This window comes from Lepisma saccharinum, chromosome 24 (assembly GCF_977018435.1).
Source record: "Lepisma saccharinum chromosome 24, izLepSacc3.1, whole genome shotgun sequence".
Lineage (NCBI taxonomy): Eukaryota > Metazoa > Arthropoda > Insecta > Zygentoma > Lepismatidae > Lepisma > Lepisma saccharinum.
Window position 1 is genome coordinate 24096066 of NC_139252.1, and position 21767 is coordinate 24117832.

Genomic DNA, 21767 nt, shown 5'->3' on the forward strand with positions numbered 1-21767 from the left:
TCGCATTTTTTCCTTTGCACCCTGTATCCGTCGGAATTTTTCCCGACCTTATAAATCTGTAATCTAACTACAGTTATATCTGTAGTACAGCGGTTTCCAAAGTTTGTCCCGCGGTGCACTGGGACGTCGTGGCTGGCTCACAGGGCCGCCGCGAAATGTTTCAATATTTTTACTGAAATTGCAGTGATTGTTATGAATATGATTGTTCCAAATATGTGCTTATTTAGTACTTTTTGCACATAAAATGTTTCTGAATTTGAAATATGTTTTTATTATTTTAACTTGAGGCAAGCAACCTAACCACACTAACTGAGCATTGCAAGTATTCGATAGGCCTAAATTCTGACTTGGGCGCCGCGGAAAAATCTTGAAACAGTAAGGGCGCCGTGAAATGAAACATTTTGGGAACCCCTTGTATAGTGTATCAGATTTTTTTCCCCCGTTGCACGATTAGTGTGTCATATTTTTTGCATGACGTCTTTAGTGCATTAAATTTTATCAGCTGCGTGTCTAGATTTTTCCCCGTGGATTCGCACGTATGTGCGCTAATTTAAGCACACTTTCAGGGTGCGTTCTTTGCCTGCGTATTTGGATGAATTGGCCACTTCCCATTTCTGTGCGGCAAAAAGATATCATAACAATTCTCCAAGATATTTTATTTCTTTGTTTATATTTACTACAAATGTAACTACTTGGAAGAAGAGTGTTGATTACCCGAATAAGCAAGCAACGGACACACATCAGATGTACGCTTTCATTCATGCAAATCTGCTTGTATCGTCATGCTGTTGTCGAACTCCGTTATCATATCAGTACACTATGACACTAGGGGTTCCGGATTCAAATCTCGGGCAAGGCAAGTATGCTAGTGTTTGTCTTGATGAAAAATGAAATGTAAAGTGCACGAGCATGGAAAAAGAGATAAGAAAGAAGTTTCCAAAAACTCCCTAGGGACTGATACATGGAAGACCTGAATTTCATTCCCAGAGCGAGACACTACAACCAGCTCTGAGACACACCAAGCCTCAAATTCATGGAGGGTAAAACTGGCCGGAGTGTGGTGCTGATCATATCACCTCCACTCAGCCAAGATCAAGAATGTGTGGGGACCTACCTCCACATCCCCTATATGCTTCATGTATAACACAAGTACCTTTTATTCGTGTATCAGGATTTTTACACTTGTATGCTTAGAGTAACAGGTTTTTTCATAGCACCCTCTTAAGTCACAAAAATACACAACGCTTACGTCAGTTCGATAGATTAAGTAAAGTATAATGAAACATTAGAATTAATTTCATGCTATGTGTAATTTTTTTACAATATTAAATGAACACTTTGAGTTTTGAAATCATTTGTGTCTGTGATGATATACTGTACAAAAGTGAACTGGTTTTTAACATGTAATGTTGTAACATTAAGAAAGAGAAATATAAAAATCTGCATTTTAGCATGGCATGGGGTATTCTTATGTTTACGATTTTTATACTCTATTCACTCGCGGTTGTGCGGAAAGAATATACATATAACAATGCTCATAAAATTGGCATATAGAGGTTCAGGTACAGTGATGAATTTCTCTGGATTCTAATGACCCTATTGAAGTATTTTCATTTTTAATTTTGATTGAAGAGTTTTATTTATAATGAAATGTCATTCTTTTGTGTTCTTATCCATTGTGCCTTCTATTGCTGTGATGCTTACACCTGTGCTCTTCATTTACTATAAATAAGTCTCTTTCTCTCCAGAGGAGGAGCCATGGGGAAATTCCCCCTTCTCCCGCCTCCCGTTACCAAGAAGAACCTTTTTTTTTTCAAATTTCCATTCTTTACAAGATGTTTAGGTGTATAGTTAATGAGACTGCCCCTCTCTTCTTCCTGCTCACTATTTTTTTTACTGGTGCCATCACTGCTATCTATCCTCATGGTGTTCTTTTAAAAAATTGCCACAGTGCACACTGTAATTTACATCTATATTCTAAAAACTTTGCATTTGTGCACTGAGATAACAATACCATTATTATCTTTACAATTTAAAATAGTACCTGAAGTACTGAAATGAACCCTCAATCCCTTGATTGCAAAGCTATATCTGTAATTATTGTTTTCCTGGTAATTCTGGCCACTGCCAATAGAGCAACCAATCAGAAGTAGCTTTGAGCAGAGAGGCTGGATTAAATTATTTAAAACCCATTTACATGCGACTATTTCTTTGTACTACATAGTGTATCTGAGTAGCTTTCTGGAAAAATCATATAGAAAATGAGAAAACTGCCAAATGTGTGATATGATCATCAATGCTTTATAAATTTGAAGGTTATCTTTTCCATCCATAGATGGCAGCACATAATATGCATTTTATGCATGTGAAAAACTTTGAAAGTTGGGATATAAATTGAATTATAAAAATGAATTTAGATGTAGTTATTGAGTCCTAAAAGAGTTAATAAAAAGTAGAGCTTCTAATTGATTCATTTACAAGAATGAACAGGTAGATTTCACTATGATCTAAATGCAATTATTACACAAACCTTTTTCTAAGTGGTTCCTAACAAAACCTGCAAGCTGGTTTCTAATTAAGTCAATGTGGCTAATATAATATGATGAGAACTTTCAAGTCTTGTAGCATACATTTTTATTGGCTGCATGTATTGGCAGAGTATTAATAAATAGATGATTTTTATATTGTCAATATTAAGGTTTTTAATTCTATCTTTCTTCAAGGTTTAATCAAAGGAAAAATTGTATATTTTTATTCAGTGACAAGATTATTACAACAGACTTAATTCTGTACTGTGTTATATTGTTACTTCTCAACCTGCTTAATGTGCTTTAAATTAATACATCTAACTAATAAATACAATCTAAAGTCATATCTGTGGCTAAGAGTAGTTGACATCTAAAACATTAAAATCAATGTGTTTCTATGTTCTTCTTAAAGGTTCACATAACCACTTTTTGTAGATACAAAATAATCTAACACATTTATTTTTAAGGGTTTTTATTTTATTTTAACTGCGACGTTTCGTCCTGGTTTCACAGAACTTTTTCAAGCTACACTAAGATATACATACAACAACACAACCTCACATGGCTAGTCACTCTACCCTTCCCAACTGGTCCCCCATCTTCACAGGAAACGTCCATCTCCAGATTCATGTAAACTGGGTTGACTCTCAGTTCTGCACTTCTACCCTGAAGATGACAGTGACGATGGCTCTCGAAAACTTGGAAACTGTTCCAGAATTGACCTGGTCGATAGCCCGAGAGAATTTATTCATCTTGAAAGTTTATTTTTCAGTCTAATTCTCTTTCTCTCTCTCTTTCTTCCTCCCCTCTCTCTCTGTCTGTCTGTCTCTCTCTGTGTGTGTGTGTGTGATAGATTCACGCTCTCTCCACCAAAAGCTTCTGCGTTTGAGACCTGGCGTAGGAATGAATGTTTCTTTCTGAGTGGCCTTTCATCAATTTCATCTAACAAAATGTTCATCATCATTGTCACAATTAGCCAAAAGTGGCAGAAAAGCAGACTGAAGAACAATAATGCAAATATACCTACATACATTCTACCAACAAGTGTATTAAAAATTGTTGTTGCCCATTTAGCAAATTTTCTAGGGATATATGATGATGGTTAACAATAAGTATAATTAGTATTACTGATTTTTATTGTAGTAATAATGTTGGCTTTCCCATTTCTCATCAACAGGAAACAGTTTGGTACAGCTTATAGCTGGAAGCCCATTAGTCGTAGCACTAGTTTATCTAGTCTTGGCAGCAGTTTCTCTATAGTAAGTGTCTTCAGTTTATAGATATGTGTTACTTTTCTAAACATGAACAGCATGTTCTTTTATGTCTGGAGTGTAGGAAGGGTGTTCAAACATACAATGTGACATTCAATTATCAGTGTTATGTACTTTTAAATCTTCCAAAATGGTCAAAAGAATTCTTGTAATGTCAAAGTTGTTTTTAAATCAACTTTTATGCTTAGGATAGCCTAATCATTACTTGACCTACAGTTTAATGTGTGATCTGTAACATGTGAACTGGAACTGATTGATGGAATATGATAGTGTTAAGCACTTTGCCATCATGGGTGCCTTGCTAATTTAAAAAGTTGTGGATAGTTACATAATTTTAAGAAGTTTATTGAATGCAACAATTCAAAATCTTGAAAAAAATGCAAGTTATTAAGCTGTGCCTTTTTCCCCCTAATAACAGTACACAATAGTATAATTATTAGAAACAAGAATATCTACTGTGAATTTGGAACATGCTGAAGAGGTTTCTCTTTTTTTGTTGGTTTGTTATTGTAACTGTTGTTTCTGTTCTTTTGAGTTGAGTTATTTTAAGTCCACTTTATGCACAGTAAGGCTAATCGGGACTGAGCCTACAGTTTAAAGTGGAATCCAAACACTTATGTGCCTCCACTTGGATTCAAACCCAGGACCCCTTGATTAGTTCTGTTCATGTTAGAACAAAGGAGGAAAATAATTTTCTATTGATTCTGTAGAGGGTTTGATGTTCTGTCAATGCAATTTTAAAGTAATGCAAAAGTAACAACTTGTCCCATCATAGTTATTATTGAATGGAAATAGATTTGAGCCATTCCATTGTCATGGGTGTGAGACCCAGACATTAAAAGACTTTGACATTAAAGTAACTATTCTACTAACAGTCAATAAACATTTTCCTTACAGTTTCTGTGCAATGAATTATGAAACTAAATACTGATGATTACACATAACCATGGGCGTAACTGGGCAGGGCAAGGCGGGGGATTTGTCCCTCAAAATTTTTGGGTTTATTAGAATGGAAAACATTTCGAGTCTCTTCCCCCAAAATTAAGACTCAGGTTGATTCTAGTCCATGAAAATTAGGCCCCAAGTCTGATTCTGCCGTTCAAAATTAGGCCCCAAGTCTGATTCTGCCCTTCAAAATTAGGCCCCAAGTCTGATTCTGCCCTTCAAAATTAGGCCCCAAGTCTGATTTTTCCCTTCAGAATTAGGCCCCAAGTCTGATTCTGCCCTTCAAAATTAGGCCCCAAACTGATTCTATCCTTCAAAGTTAGGCCCCAAGTCTGATTCTGCCCTTCAAAATTAGGCCCCAAGTCTGATTCTGCCCTTCAAAATTAGGCTCCAAGTCTGATTCTGCCCTTCAAAATTAGGCCCCAAGTCTGTTTCTGCCCTTCAATATTAGGACCCCAAGTCTGATTCTGCCCTTCAAAATTATGCCCCAAGTCTGTTTCTGCCCTTCAATATTAGGACCCCAAGTCTGATTCTGCCCTTCAAAATTATGCCCCAAGTCTGATTCTGCCCTTCAAAATTAGGCCCCAAGTCTGATTCTGCCCTTCAAAATTAGGCCCCAAGTCTGATTTTTCCCTTCAGAATTAGGCCCCAAGTCTGATTCTGCCCTTCAAAATTAGGCCCCAAACTGATTCTATCCTTCAAAGTTAGGCCCCAAGTCTGATTCTGCCCTTCAAAATTAGGCCCCAAGTCTGATTCTGCCCTTCAAAATTAGGCTCCAAGTCTGATTCTGCCCTTCAAAATTAGGCCCCAAGTCTGTTTCTGCCCTTCAATATTAGGACCCCAAGTCTGATTCTGCCCTTCAAAATTATGCCCCAAGTCTGTTTCTGCCCTTCAATATTAGGACCCCAAGTCTGATTCTGCCCTTCAAAATTATGCCCCAAGTCTGATTCTGCCCTTCAAAATTAGGCTCCAAGTCTGATTTTGCCCTTCAGAATTAGGCCCCAAGTCTGATTCTGCCCTTCAAAATTAGGCCCCAAACTGATTCTATCCTTCAAAGTTAGGCCCCAAGTCTGATTCTGCCCTTCAAAATTAGGCCCCAAGTCTGATTCTGCCCTTCAAAATTAGGCTCCAAGTCTGATTCTGCCCTTCAAAATTAGGCCCCAAGTCTGTTTCTGCCCTTCAATATTAGGACCCCAAGTCTGATTCTGCCCTTCAAAATTATGCCCCAAGTCTGATTCTGCCCTTCAAAATTATGCCCCAAGTCTGATTCTGCCCTTCAATATTAGGCCCCAAGTCTGATTCTTCCCCCCTCAAGGTTAGATCCCAAGTTATGTCCATTCACATAACTACCTTTAAATTCAATTTTTTTTGTTATGGGTGGGACAGATAGTACACTTCCCCTTTAATCAATAAGAACTTTATTTTAGTTTCTGTGAATTTTCAAATGATTAAGGCAAAGAGAGGAAGTAATTGACCCTTGAAGATTCTAGTGCAGTTGAAGGGGAAATGTAAAAGCTAAAGGAGAAATTAATTGTTTTTTGGTGTCACTGGTGGACACAATACAAAAAAGTAAATCAAAAAGTTAAAATAAACAACATCTTAAATACCTTCTACTATTAACTAAAGTATGTGTAACATTTGAATTTCTATCTAAATGACAATTTTAGATTGTTGGCTCACAAGATAGAAAAAATTACAATTGCATTTAATTTAGAAATAGAGTTTCAGGGACACTTTGTCATATAATGCCCTTTTTATAAATAGTGTGTTTTATTTATACTTCTGATGCATATTACTTCCTTTTTTACATGATTAGAAATGTATGATTTTATCTACAAAAAATGTGAGAGTTAAAAAATCTATTAGAATGTTAAATGAAATTATATTATTGTTAGCTTGATGAGTACAATAATAATATTGCCACTGTAATATTTTAATGTAATGTATAATTATATTTTTTATAGTCAGAAACAGTCACTTCCTCCACAATGGGTGCTATGGGAAGTGTTCATGAGTCAGAGGAAAGTGAAAGGAGAGAGGAGGAAAATGATGTTTGGTGGACGGGCACACAAAATACACGAAGCATTTCAGAATCAGAAGAGACAAATCATTCACAGAGCACAAATGTAAGTTCAAATATTTCATATTTTATTGTTTTAATTAATTTTTTTAGAAAATCATTTTGGTATGTTGCTGTATAACTTCTACAATTTTTCTTTTTCTGTCAACTCCATGCATTGTCACTTTTAGGGTGATTTCACACCAAAGTGACAAGACACAAGAAACAAGTAATGCCCGCCACATGGAAAGGAACCTACAGAGATATCACTTGTCACTTGTATTGTGTATACCCCACTTGGACTGAGCCATTTTCTCAATAGCATGCATCATGTTGTATTTGTTGGTTGTGCATGGTTGCTGCTCTTTTTTTAAAAAATGATGACTTCAGGGTTGTTTGTCATTTGTCACTTTGGTGTGAAATTCCTGTGTTGCAAGCCACTTGTCGTTTAAGTCTGAAAACTCCCTTAAAGAATGACAAATCAAAATGATGGCAGCATTAAAGTTTTCAAACATTTTTTGTTAATCTACAACTTGAATATGTAACTGTCAGGATTTCATTGTTTTATTATTTGTTACTAATTACTTGTTGTACTGAATTTGAATTTCTTGATATAACTCTAGAAAAAGACACGTGTAAAATTGTGTCAAATGTTGAGTAATAAAGAAATTTAATAAACCCGTGGTGCAACAGCCCTTGAGGAAGAGGGCCTACCTACTGACTGCCGGCCTCGCTTCCACATGCCTCAGCAGAGGTAGGTGATAATCTAACCAGTTACGGGGTGGCATGTGGTCAGCACAACAAACCCTCAGTCGTCATAAGTTTTCCATGACCGAGCTTCACTACACGTTCGTAGCTCCCCAATCTTCTCACAATGGTGGATGGCCACTGGTTCCATACACTGGCCGAAATCTCAGGAGAAAAGTTGTTATGCTTGCCCCTAGAAGAGTCGAACCAGCGTGCCTCCTAAAGCCTGATGCCTTAGACTGCATGGTGCGGGACAATAAAGAAATTTAGTCCCTACAAAAAAGTAGCCATTCCCAAGAAAAGAACATAAGTTGAATCATTGCATTGATTTTAACTAAATCCACCTGGCTAGTTAAACAAGGGTCACTAGAAAAGTTTGAGATACTCAACATTGGTTAAATGTATGTTTATTCCAACTATTGCATTTTTTAGAAATATTCGCCCTGACAGACAACAGAATGCAACATTATACTAAACAAATCTCAGAATTACTGGCAGCATTGAGCACTGCTAAAAACTGTTTATGCCAGGCTTTGGCAATACTGACACCACTCTACCCTGATTGACAGAGAGTAAGAAATATTGGAGGGAAACAGTCCAAAATGAAAAAGGCAGAAATTTGACCTGGTACCACTGATTCTAAGGAAATAAAATGTATTTCTCTTACTTGCTTAAAAGCAGGTTCACAAAATCGAACACAGCACACAAGTAATTAAAAGGCCAATGTTTCTCCGGTTTTCCTCCAGCATTTTATCCTCTGTTTTTACCTTGGTAATGTCATATTTTTAAGTACACTACAGTCCCGTTTAATCGAATCCCGATTAACCAATTTTCCAGGTTAACCAAATCACTAAAACGTGCGTGACCGTGTTTTACGCAGGAGCACCGACAAAGCACTTTTGTCTTTGTTTTGGTCTAACAATTAGTTATCAAAGAGTAAGTTCATTGTTACGATGCGTTGGCTGTACTCACCCTCTCCCCCATCCCCATCTATTTTTAGCATGTGTACTGTGAACACGCATACTGCATACACCCTGAAATACATATGTACTGTATATCAAAATACTGTACATAATAAAATGTATGTATTGTATATCAAAAATCCTTTATTCTGGTTTAACTGAATTTTCGTTCAACCGAAGCACCATCGGTCCCATCAAACTCGGTTAAACGGGACTGTAGTGTATTTATATGCTGTGGTTGATTTTACAAACCTGATTTTACACAAGTAGGGCAAACATGTTTTGTTCAGCACATGGTATAGCAAGTTATTTGTACATCAACTTGGCCGAGTGCATTAAGTGGATGACTTTAGATCTCACCACTAGAGTTCCTGGCCAGGCCATGGGTGTTCTTTGTGAGTGTCCCTTCATCAGTTTAATTTAATCGTAACTTATTGTCATTGCTGTGATTAGCCGAAAGTTTCAGAAAAGTGACACGAAATAAAAAATTAAAAAATATAAATACAAGTTATTTGTGTGAAACAACCTTTAGATACAGAAAATCCCAACAGTGTCAAATTGTACATATTTTTTCCTGTAAAGCATGGTGCTATGTATAGATGAGTCACTGAACTTTGAAGCAATACTAGTGTCAATGCTCATACTCTTATCAATTTCCATTTCAGCATTGCAATTGTGTTTCTCGAGAACAGTTGACATGAATGCACACATCTTTACAAACAAGTGAATGTGCTGTATGTAGTTTTGTATTTCCATGTTGCTCTTATTATTGTAGTCTGATTAATTTTGAAGGACCACTGTCTTCATTAACATAGGTTATAACATCGAGAATGGAGGTGGGTACCGCATTCTTCAAAATAAATTGGACTACGTACAATAACGTGGAAATACGAAATTTTAACAATGTTCACTGTACCCTTCCATGAAGTGAATGTTGATAATCAAGTACAGCAGATTTACAATTCAGACATTCATGAACACTTAAGAATTGTAGCAATTCGAAAAAAAAGTTCATAATAGTAAAGCAAGTTTAAAATATCTGTGTGGCATATCATTCTGCTGCTGTTTTTAATTTCAAATACTTTTATATTCAGCTATGAGGTATTTTGGATATTAAAATAGCTGTCATGTAATAATCAAATCCATTTTTGCCGTGTAATTTTCAAAATTATTGGATTCAACAAAAGTATTGTGTGACATTTTACACACTTCTTCCAGAGTCGAGGAATCTCATAATACCTGGACTGTGGTAAAAGTGGCCTCCGCGATGGCGCAGTGGTAGCGTAGTTGCCTTGCAATCAAGGGGTCTCGGGTTCAATACCCGGTGGACACGTAGTGGTTTGGATTCCACTTTAAACCGTAGGTCCTTCCTGTGCATAAAGTGGACTTAAGACACCTGCTGAATCAATCAAAAATCTGGTAAAAGTGTCAGCCAGTTCAGCCATTAAATTTCAATCAATACATACTTTCCTATACATACTGATTATATTGTGTTTGAATATTTACAGAGTGAAAAAAAGGGAGCCATATCAAGCACTTTTAAGAAACTTAAAGTTATGCAGATTTTAAAACAGTAATTCAATTATGTAAGTATATTGTACAAAAGGAGTTATTTAATTTTCATTTTAGGTAACTAATTATGAATAACCCTGCATATCCTAGGCTTCTTTGCTATTACATATTACTATTATTATTTGCTTTCCAATTTACATGTTAAATATTATATTTGTATTTACAGGATGTTAGTGATGACACAAAAGCAAGCCAAGATGCAAAAGCAGAGTGTGATAGGTATGCCAACAAGGAGGAGGAGTGGTTGAAGAGAGAGGCAGAACTGATGAAAACCGTCAATTCCTTGACACAACAGTGTGAGAAGCAGAAAGAAGAGTTGAGTCAGCTAAAGAATGAGTCTGACAAGTTGAAGAATGTGGCTGTGAAATGCAAAGAGGTTGAAGACTTGAATGAGACACTTGTGTTAAAAGTTGTTCAGTTGGAAAGGGACCTTCGTATCGAGAGACAAGACTCCGAGAAAGTAAGAAGTGATTTGCAGACCGTGAGGGACAATTTACTCTCAGAAGAGTCAAGGTGTTGTGACCTTAGTGCTATGTTGGATGCACTTAGGACAGACAAGCATTATAGAGCAGGTAACTGTGTCGAAACAGAGACTCAAACTAACTCCGAGTGTTTTCAGAGTGTGTGCATCCAAACGGACGATCCACAACTTTCAAGTGCCTTTGCAGATGACAATATGGATCCCCTAAAGGAACAGGTGAACAGTCTTTTGCTTGAGAACGAGGAGCTTAGGAGGGATATAAATCAGGTGAGTCACTCTTTAACTGAAAGTGAGAATAAATATTGTAAAACTGACACGTATGCAAAGAGACTCGAGGAGCAGGTCTCTTCGCAGAAGGAAGTTATTTCTATTACCAAGCAAATGTTGGATATTCGAAACAGTGAAGTTTCTCAGTTGAAAAGTGATATTGAAAAAGTTAGTGAAATAGTGCAACAGGAGAAGGAAAACAGGAGCAAGTTAGTGTACAGGGTGGACAGCACAGAGAAGATTAATGTCGATCTGAAGAGAGAGTATGAGAAGCAACTGCATAATATCCATGCACTGAAAGGGATGTATGAGGAGAGGATGAACCGCTTGGCTGCAGAGAACAAGAAACTCAGAGAGGAACTGAGGAGTAAAACAGAAGAATATGAACTGGACCATAGAAGGTGTACAGAGCTTCAAACCCAGACACATGATTTGGAAAACCTCCTGAGTGAGCAGGAAGCTGTAGTCAAGAATTTGCAAACCCAACTTACTGCTTCAGTGGAGGAGAGTAAAACTTCATCTGGGCAGTTGACTATGTTGAATAATCTTTTCTCGGAACTCGGTAAGACCGAAATGGATTTTCATAAGCTAAAGCTTTTACAGGATGCAGCAGAGAATATCTCTGAAATGCGACAAGGTGGAGTAGAGTTGCAACAGATCGCAGCAAGCCTACCGAAAGTCTGGCACATACTGGTGGATTTAATGAATGATAACTCCCCGTCAGAAACTGTTGAAGGTGCAGAGAGTTGCTACAAAAGTGTAAATACCCCACATGGACCCAGACTAGTTATCAGTGTCAGTAAAACATTCATCAAACTGAAAGATCTTATACTGGAAAAAAAATCCCTGCAAAAAGATTTGACCAAAATACGTGATCTTAATGGTCAGTTGGAAAGTAAGCTTCATCAACAAGAGAGACGTTTATCTCTTGTGTCTACCGAACTGAAGAAAACCTGGGGATTAGTGGAAAAAATGAGAGCTCAACATGAACATCTTCATACCTCAGAGAAGATACTGCGCTATGAGCTTCAGCAAAAGCGTAAGCTCTTGAATGAGCTCAAAGAAGAACTTGAATACTGCAGGGAAAAGTGGGAACAGGCCAGGCAGAAGAATTCCAAGACTGAACAAGAATGGAGGAGTTTGAGAGAAGAGTTTGCAGCTCGAAAGCAACAAAGTTCTACCGAAATGATGTCTGGAGAAAGTGGGTTCTCTGATGATAGAGGTGATGATGAAAGTTCATCTTGTGATGAAGTTGAACCAAAAGAAGATGAAGATGAAAACAGAAACAACATTCAGCCTTGTCCAATTGAAGAACCATACATCGCTGACCATCCACAATCTTCCCCATCACCAGAGAGTCCTTTGTCAATCCATAGCCCAGCATCGCCTCATTATTCGCGAACACCAGACTCTCTCCCATCTACACAGAGCCCAGCTTCTTCACTTAGCCCATCTGCCCCATGCTCACCAGCTCCAGCACAAGATGTTCAGTTTCCACCTTACACCGAGTTCGAATCTCCAGTCCCTGCTGCATCTCAGGAGTCAAATGAAACTGGTGCAAGTGAACCAACTGAAGGTGCTGCTGGTGGACGTTCAACACCCGGAGTTGAAGAGATTTTAGATGCAAGAGCCGAACGACTGAAAAGGCTAGAAGAACAATGTAAGTTGCTTTTCAAAAAAGTCGTGAAGACCACCACAAAAAGTGTTGTTTTATCAAATAGGCTAGAAGAACTTCATGAGCAGTACGGTTCTAGTGATGGAGAAACAGCTGAGCCTAGCGAATGTGTTCCTAGTTCTCATAATGAGCCTTTAGGAAGTAGTGATTCACGAGTTGGCGAAGAACCAGTTAGGACCAGAAATAAGTTACAAAGAGATCGCAGTGTTTCACATCATAATTCAGAGTGTGATAGAGCATCTACAGTTCAAGAACTATCACAAGTATCATCTAGCAATACAGAATTATCTAGTGTCAGTGGACATCAAGATGATTCACACCAGAGTGTGATTCAGTCATCAGACGATCTTCATTCTGTTCCACCAGCTCCACCACTACCTGCAACAATTCCTGCAGTAAGGCTACCAACTGTGATTCAGTCATTAGATGATCTTCGTACTGTCCCACAAGCTCCACCACTACCTGCAACAATTCCTGCAACAAGACTTCCAGCTGTGATTCAACTATCAGATGATCTTCATTCTGCCCCACCAGCTCCACCACTACCTGCATCTATTCCTGCAGTAAGGCTACCAGCTGTGATTCAGTCATCAGACGATCTTCATTCAGTCCCATCAGCTCCACCACTACCTGCAACAATTCCTGCAGTAAGGCTACCAGCTGTGATTCAGTCATTAGATGATCTTCAAACTGTCCCACAAGCTCCACCACTACCTGCAACAATTCCTGCAGCAAGACTTCCGGCTGTGATTCAACTATCAGATGATCTTAATTCTGTCCCACCTGCTCCACCACTACCTGCATCTATTCCTGCAGTAAGGCTACCAGCTGTGATTCAGTCATCAGACAATCTTCATTCTATCCCATCAGCTCCACCACTACCTGCAACAATTCCTGCAGCAAGACTTCCAGCCATAATTCAGTCATCAGACAATCTACATTCTGACACACCAGCTCCACCACTTCCTGTAGAAAGAATTCCAATTATTATTCAGCCATCAGAAGGGCATTCTGTCCCACCAGCTCCACCACTACCTGCAACAATTCCTGCAGCAAGACTTCCAGCTGCGATTCAGTCATCAGACAATATTCATTCTGTTCCACAGGCTCCACCATTACCTGAATTAATTCCCACAGTAAGACTCTCTACTGTGTTACAGCAATTAGAACCAGAAACAAACATTCCCATCCCCCCTCCTCTGCCATCAGTAATACCAGCACACCGGCTTCCATCGTCCATTTCATCATCAGAAAATCAAACAAATCATACTATTTGCCCTTCCCCACCCTCTTTACCATCAGTTCTACCATCGTTTCGATTACCAATCATAATAGATGCTTGTGATTCAGAAGCATCACTTCTGTCACCATCATCTTCACCACCACCATTAACATCACCTTCTATCGTTAGCAGAGAACATATTTATGACGTTTCTGATGACTCATGTAGCGAGACCGACGACGATAGACCAAATGTAATTGAGCCTTCCCTACCAAGTCCTGTGAGCGTTCTCCTACACCAGTTTCCTAAACGTTTGGATATAATGAAACAGGAAAAGCAAGCACTAGAGCAACAACTAATCGAGGCAGAGGAGTCTGTTAGTAAACTGCTGCACGAAGTTTCAACTGCAGAGAGAAATCTGAAAGCCGAACAAGATGCCAAAGATGAATTGCAGAAGACGTTGAATGATGCTGAGGCTCGCATTAAAATGCTCCAAATGGAACACAGCGTTGAGGTATTGTGAGCGATGCTCTGTGTGACGTTTGCAGTGGCATTAACTCCTACCAAAAACAGAAAAACGCATGAAGTGTGTCCTCCGACTAATTCTGTGTTTTCTCTTGTGTTCTTTTAGTGTTTATTAATATACATAACAAAAATATACTTGAGTGACACTCCTTTAAAGTTAAATAATGTATAGTTCGTACGCAATCATAATTACAATTGTGCATGCAGTTGAATTTTTATTTAGTTTAGATGAAAGTAATGACTGGCTATGAATGAATTGATGTGTGGTTATTGTTAATTTCTTGCCTCCTGTTTATTTTGTCTGTCCCTGTGTTTGATTGTACTAATGGTTAATAAGTAACAAAAAAGTGGTAAATACTTAAATATATTTTTGTGTGAAAAAACTTGTTGATATTGACATTATTGTTGTTTATATTAACTTATAATCAATCTTGGAAATTATTTCCAATTAATCCACTGCTTTTCACATGCAACTGTATGCTGTTTTATTGGGTCATATGAATAAAACTGAATACCTATTCATTTCTCAACTTTTTTTGAGCATATATTTTATTTTGTATGAATAAAATGGGGGAGAACCTGCTCACACCAGAACACCCACTCCCTCAGTGAGAACTTACTTAAATAGTGATTATATGCTTACATTTGCATGTGAATATAATAGGCATCTTCTCATAAATTGAGACAGAGTGTATACATATACACATGCGCATACGATTGTGCCCATACAGCACACACACATCGAGGAGACGTCTAATGGATATTCATGCCGAAATTCTGGATATCCATAGGATGTCCCGGAACATCCAGTAGACATCCATAGAATCCCTGGATATCCATATGTCCGTCCAGTGGACATCCATAGGATATCCAGGAAGGAAGTGTTTTGGACATTCTGTGGATCATTTTTGGATGTGTTAATATATATATGGATGATTTTGGACATTCTATGGATGACTTTTGGACAGGTTTCAGACATGAGTTCACGTGATAGGAATATTTTCTGGATGTTTTTATTTCATTGACGATAAGGATATATTCTGGACTAAAATTGTACCTAATCTGGACATTGCTGATATTTTTCGCACATACTTCGGATACGAAAAGAACATTCCTGGACTAGATTTACACAAATCGAAGACCTCGAGTACACACATGCTTATAACAAGCACTCAACTCTCTCTCTCTTTCTCTCACTCACTCACTCACACACTCGCATGCACTTACGCACACAAATTCACACACACATGCATCTACACATCCGAAATGTATTTTGTATTCACATGCATAAGCATAGTAAGCAGCACTTATTTTTCACTACCATGCAAGGCAACGTCCTCATGCAAACTGCCGTTGTGTTCGAGACGAGACATAAAGAGAGCCTCGTGGCAACTTTCACCTTCACATGTATGACTCGCTGAAAAGACAATGGACCTGTGGGCAACACAATTCCTGTGAGAGATGTTTATCATGTACGATTTATTACTGCATAACATAGTGTCAGTGCTAACATAATTGAGACTAGATACTATGACTGAATCTTTACACGGATATCAAAACATTTTTGTCAAAATGCGATAACACGTGGACGTAATACCAAATATCCCATGAATAGCCAGAACAGGATGTCCTATGGATATCCAGGATGGGATATACCATAGACGTCCCATGGATATCCCATTGTGGATGTCCAGAACGGGACATCCATAGGACGTCTTATGGACGTCCACAATATCCATGGATCTGAATTGGACATTGTGGACGTTTCTTGGAGATGTGTGCTGTATTCTGCCAGGTCATAAAAAGAGTTGATATGTCTTTGAGATATTCTTAATTTGGAAACAAGGGAGTATGCATACAAAAATGGAGCACATGCTTACTTCATGAGCACTACTTTGCTATCATTGAAATACATGCTCCTGATTACCTGCTCCTTTTTATTAATATGACCCATTATGTGATTCTTTTATGTATCAATCAGGACTGAGCCAGTCCACTTTGCACTGATACCACTACCAATACTCCTGTTACCAATTCTCACTGATACTGATACCAATCCTAGGAAATATTTTTCTTAAAGTTTACAGTTTTTACAAGCACATATACACAATTTGTGCTGTTATGTTTCGGGAGAACACACACTCCCTTCCTCAGACTTTTATTTCTAGTTTGAATGTGTTTGTATGAGGGTCACTATTTATATTTTGAGCCTTGGCAACACTGATTGAAGTTAGGTGCGATTTGACGTTTGCACGGAATCGTCTGGCATTATTGACCATAACGTACTTCAAATGTTTTGTCAATAGCTTGATTTGTGTTGTTTATGTTGCCTTGGAGATTGCGCAACAACAATAAAATGGAATTAACTCGTGAACATTTTCGTGCGATGATTTTTTACGATTTTCGACGTGGATTATTAAGACAAGAGTGCATCGATCAACTTACTTCCACATTTTGCGATAGGCATTAGTTCCACCAGCATATATAAAATATTACATGATCATTTAACTGTGAGAAAGGTATGTTCTCGTTGGATCCCACACAATTTGACAAAAACTCAAAAAGACGCTCACGTCAATTGGTGCAAACAAATGCACAATAAATACAATCGTGGTGCTTCAAAAGATAAATATAAAAGATTGTAACAGGTGACGAATCATGGATATATGCATATGAGCCGGAACGTAAACAGCAGTCGACTGTATGGGTGTTTCAAGATGAACCCAATCCAACAAAAGTTGTTCGTGCTCGAAGCACATCAAAACAAATGGTCGCCTGTTTTTTCGGGAAAACTGGTGATGTGGCAACTGTTCCTTTAGAGAAACGTAGAACGGTCAACTCTGAATGGTACACAACAATTTGTTTGCCAGAGGTCTTCGGTCAAATACGGAAAACAAACAAACGCCGTCGGATCGTTCTTCATCAAGACAATGCCAGCTGTCACACATCTCGTCTAACAACCGACTTTATGAACAGTCAAAAAATCGAATTGATGGGTCATCCGCCGTACAGTCCTGATTTGGCACCCAATGACTTCTTCTTGTTCCCGAATGTCAAGAATAAATTGCGTGGACAACGATTTTCGTCGGCGGAAGATGCCGTTGATGCGTTGAAAAACCATATTATGGAGGTGTCTCAAGAAGATTGGAAAAAGTGCTTTGACAAATGGTTCGAACGAATGCAAAAGTGTATTGACCATAAAGGGGAATACTTCGAAAAACAATAAAGCAGTTTTCAATGCCAAATTCCTGTTTTTTCATTGTTAGGCTCAAAATATAAATAGTGACCCTCGTAAGAACCATAAACTGCAAGGAAAATAATTCTACAATGCAAGCAATACGTACATACAAGAAAATGCTTGAAAAATTGTTCAAATTTTCATTAAGATTAATATGTGAGCATTCCACTGCAATTAAAGAGCCATGGTGGTCTAGTCAGTAGGGCATCTGACTGCCACGTGGGAGACCCAGGTTCAATTCCCGGGATGGATGATCCAAGGTTGGAATTTTTCCAGCCTTGTCCCTGCATAAAGTCGCTCTGGGCCTTACCCAGCCTCAAATCAATGGGTACCTAGGGGGTTAAGGTGTCTGGAGCATGGTGCTGATCACATCACCTCCAAAATAGCTGATACCGAGAATATGTAGGACCATCCCCTAAATGTGCTTTCATGGCACGGTGCTATATGCACAGGGAACTTTACCTTTATCACTGCAATCATATGCATCAATTTACCACAATTTTGCTTTAAAATATTCAAGAATCACATCAAAATATTAAAATATCTATGATATTATTACAAAATCCATTTCTTTCACACAATACTAGTGCAAAATAAATTAAAACTATGAAAAGTGCTGTATGGCAGGTTATGGACTCTGAGAAGTAGCTTAACTCTGGTAAAGTATCAATGAATAAATTCCATTGATATTGGCTCAGTCATAGTATTTCACAGTATCAGCATATTATTTGACTTTGAGAAATTGTCAGAAATATACATGTGAAATGCAACCCAATGTAACTTTTGTCCAACTATATAAATGTAAACTTTATGTTTATATGGCATACCATTTAATCCAAGATCCCTATGTTCAACTATAATTTAATACATTTTTCAGTTCCATTTGAACAGAGTCTGTTTTTTTCCATTACTACTACATTTTTACCCTTTATGCTAATAGATCCTGTTACAAATTAATTATAGTGTTATAAACTTGACCTTTATTTTTATGAAGTTCAATTTTTATGAGAAAGTTAAAGTTATGATAAAGAATAGATATGAATGAATTTGAACGAAGACTTTGAGTTTTATTTCCAAATATCTACAGTCAGATTTTGATAACATCATTTGATTGAAGTGTTTTGGTCTAAATTTTTGTTGTAATATATTTTTTTATGCAAAGTACTAATTATTTATAAATGTTTCTATTGCAGGATACCGAGAGAGTTTTGGAACTGAAGAAGATGATAGAACAGTTAGAGATCCGAAGCAAAGAATTAGAAAGCAGGGAAGAGGAATTGAAACAGAAGTTGATAGATGCTAAAATGCAAGAGTGTAGATGTGCTTGTATGGAGGACAAATGTTTATCAGAAGAGCAGGTTCCATTGAGTTCAGAGAACTGTGATACTAAGGTAAGTCTATACGTTCATCCAATTCGTGGCTCTTGACATTGTGCCACTTAATTGATTGATTGATTACTTGATTTATTTTAAGGGTTACAGTAATCCTCAGTTTCATTAAAACAATTGTAGAGCATGCTCTCCGGAAACGTATCTACATTACGCCAGCCCCCATGGTGGAGGGGATATCACATTGTGCTACGACACCAGGGGTCCCGGGTTCGAATCCTGGCCTGGGCATGGATGTTTGTGAGTGTCCATTCATCAATTTCATCATATCATCACTCATCCCCATCTTCGTAAATTAGCCAAAAGTGGCACAAAAAGTGAAGTAAAATAAAGCAAGTCAATCAATCAATCTACATTACTTGAGCCATGGTGGTCTAGTTGGTAGGGTGTCTAACTGTCATGCGGAAGACCCAAGTTCGATTCCCGGGCTCTGTGATCTAAGGTCAGAATTTTGCAGCCTTGTACCCACATAAAGCAGCTCTGGGGCTCACCCAGCATTAAATCAATGGGTACCTGGGTGCAACCCTGGGGGGTAAATGCAGCTGGAGCATAGTGCTAATCACATCATCTACAAAATAACCTTACCCCCTCATCCCCTAAATGTGCCATCATGGCATGGTGCTATATGCACAAGGAAGTTTACCTTTACCTATCTACATTACTAGGAAACAGACAATTTAAATAGCTACTACTGCTTAAGGGGATGGACTACGGCCGCCATCTTGAAAATTCGTCCCATTCATTTACATGGTAAATTGTTACTATAATTGCGTTGCTCTGAAATGGAACTTCGACCATCTGCTTGTAGGGCCTTGTTCTTCGTAACCATCCCCTGTGTTCTAATACTTCGAAGCATAAATTTTATAATTGTATTGAGAGCAAAATAATAAAAACTGACAAAATGAAGCTGACATGCCTTTCCACTTAATTTTCTTATTTCACAACAAGAATATTATAAATCCAACATAATAGTTCACTAGAGGAAACATTTATGCTGCGATTGGTGTATACTTGTCACTGGGAACTTTGCGTATTATTATGCAATTACTATAATATTCGAAGTCTGCAGAGTATTTTTTTCGCAGCATATTGTGCTGCCACCTACCATTACTCCTGGAACTTCCAGGAGGCGGAGGGATATTTGAGTTGGGCAGCTTCACGTTCGTCGAGTGCTGTCAACCAACACAATCGCCAAAAAATTTAGAAGATTGTCTCTATCTGGTCAGGGAAAAGAAAGACGAGGCGAGCAATTAACTTGAAAATTTGGCGAGAATAACAAAAACAATATAGTTAAATGTAAATATGTATTTATATTACTTCCTGTAATGTAGATAATTTAAAATGGCGCAGTCGTCACGCGAACAATTTTGTCCGCAAATTCATGGGTCGTAGAAAACCTTGCTGGTCTGAAGCCTAGAAATTGCCTGGTGGAGGGATACCGCTATGGTTCTTCCGTCCCTCGGTAGGAGCGAGCTCCAAATGTTTGTCACTTCACTTGAGAGTGGTCAAGGTCAACTTTTCGGAATGACACAACGGTGTGTTTATTTACGATACAACAGATCCCAGTGATTAGGCGATACAACCAGAAACATTTCCTCTTTTTGGAAACCGTTATGTCTTTCCATTGGGAAAGGGTTTCTACAAAATGTGAGAATAATTATTGTTTTGATTGCACGATAAGCTGCATATTCTATTATTGTGTAAAAGTATTTTCTTTCACCTAGATGCTTCCCTTGAATAATTTCACAAATGATAGTTTACGTATTCTCACTAAATCCGTACTGCTTATGTACGGTATCCTACAAAAATAATTGTAGACAAAGGAGAAACGAAATAGACTGACTGTAAGCATAGGTGGATGCATAAAATTTTCCTGGGAGGGTCACAAAATATGCCGTAAAGATACGACAGGATGTAATATTGAGAAGATTAGGGGCAGACACAAGATTCCAAGACAAATGCAAGGATGAAACAACTGTTTTTCTTTTACATCCACTTTTAAATCTCACCAAATCCGAACCCGGGACCCTTGATTATACGGGAAAGGAAAGGCACCAGCGTTAGAAGAATTTGATGAAGTAGAAGTTGTTCCACAATTACTTGTATTGACAGTGATTAAAAAAGAAATACTTTTGAGAATTTTCTTATTCAGACAAACTCTATTTTTTCTTATTTAACGTCGCTTCTACGCCACTTTTGACTAATCGCGACAACGAGGATGAATGATAACACTGGTCGACAGTGAATTTTTTTTTCGAGCTGCTGAAGATGAATCTGAACTTGGTTTTTGTCCTGCACCCTCAGATTTAGAATTAATGCCAGTTATAGTATCAACCTTTAGACCCCGGCCAAAATTTGAAGGAAATTGCAGAGCTTCATGTTGGCGGCCTTTGTACCCCTCTACTAATTAGCCCCGTCTACTTGGCTGCACTTTTCAACACTCGGTGCAGTGCAGGTGTATCCAGTGTCAGGGTGGTGCAAGGAAATGACGTTCAACCCAAGACTACTAGAAGTCTTGCGTTCAACCAACTAGACGGAAAACGGTGTTCAAGTTCAAAAGATTCAACAAATGCCTGTCTGCTTCTTTAAACGGTCATTTGATTAGTTAGCACGCACCACGTCACCATACAGCACACTTGCACCGGTCCGGAAGGTAATGCAGACGGTGCAGACACCAAATATACTACTTGACTCAAAATCAACGAACTAGAGGACTCGGTGTTGCACCGTTCAACCAACTAGATGCTTCAGTGCAAAGAGAGTCAAAGCGAGTCAAAATGTGCAGCCAACTAGACGGGGCTATCATCCCAGAATCACAAATGATACCTCGTTGGAAAGCTTATGGGACTCAGATTCCAGCGAAGTACATTTAGGTTCCATCACACCC

General features: G+C 38.2%; 1 protein-coding gene across 1 annotated transcript in view; it reads left to right on the top strand.

The window, feature by feature from the left end:
• The window catches only part of LOC145978041 (uncharacterized), a 156245-nt gene that overhangs the window by 100177 nt on the left and 34301 nt on the right, over positions 1–21767 (top strand). The window contains exons 5-8 of the mRNA XM_083110440.1: positions 3706–3787; positions 6709–6870; positions 10251–14243; positions 18686–18883. Of these exons, the coding sequence (XP_082966566.1) occupies positions 3706–3787; positions 6709–6870; positions 10251–14243; positions 18686–18883 (4435 nt within the window). The remainder of the gene's footprint in view (positions 1–3705; positions 3788–6708; positions 6871–10250; positions 14244–18685; positions 18884–21767) is intronic.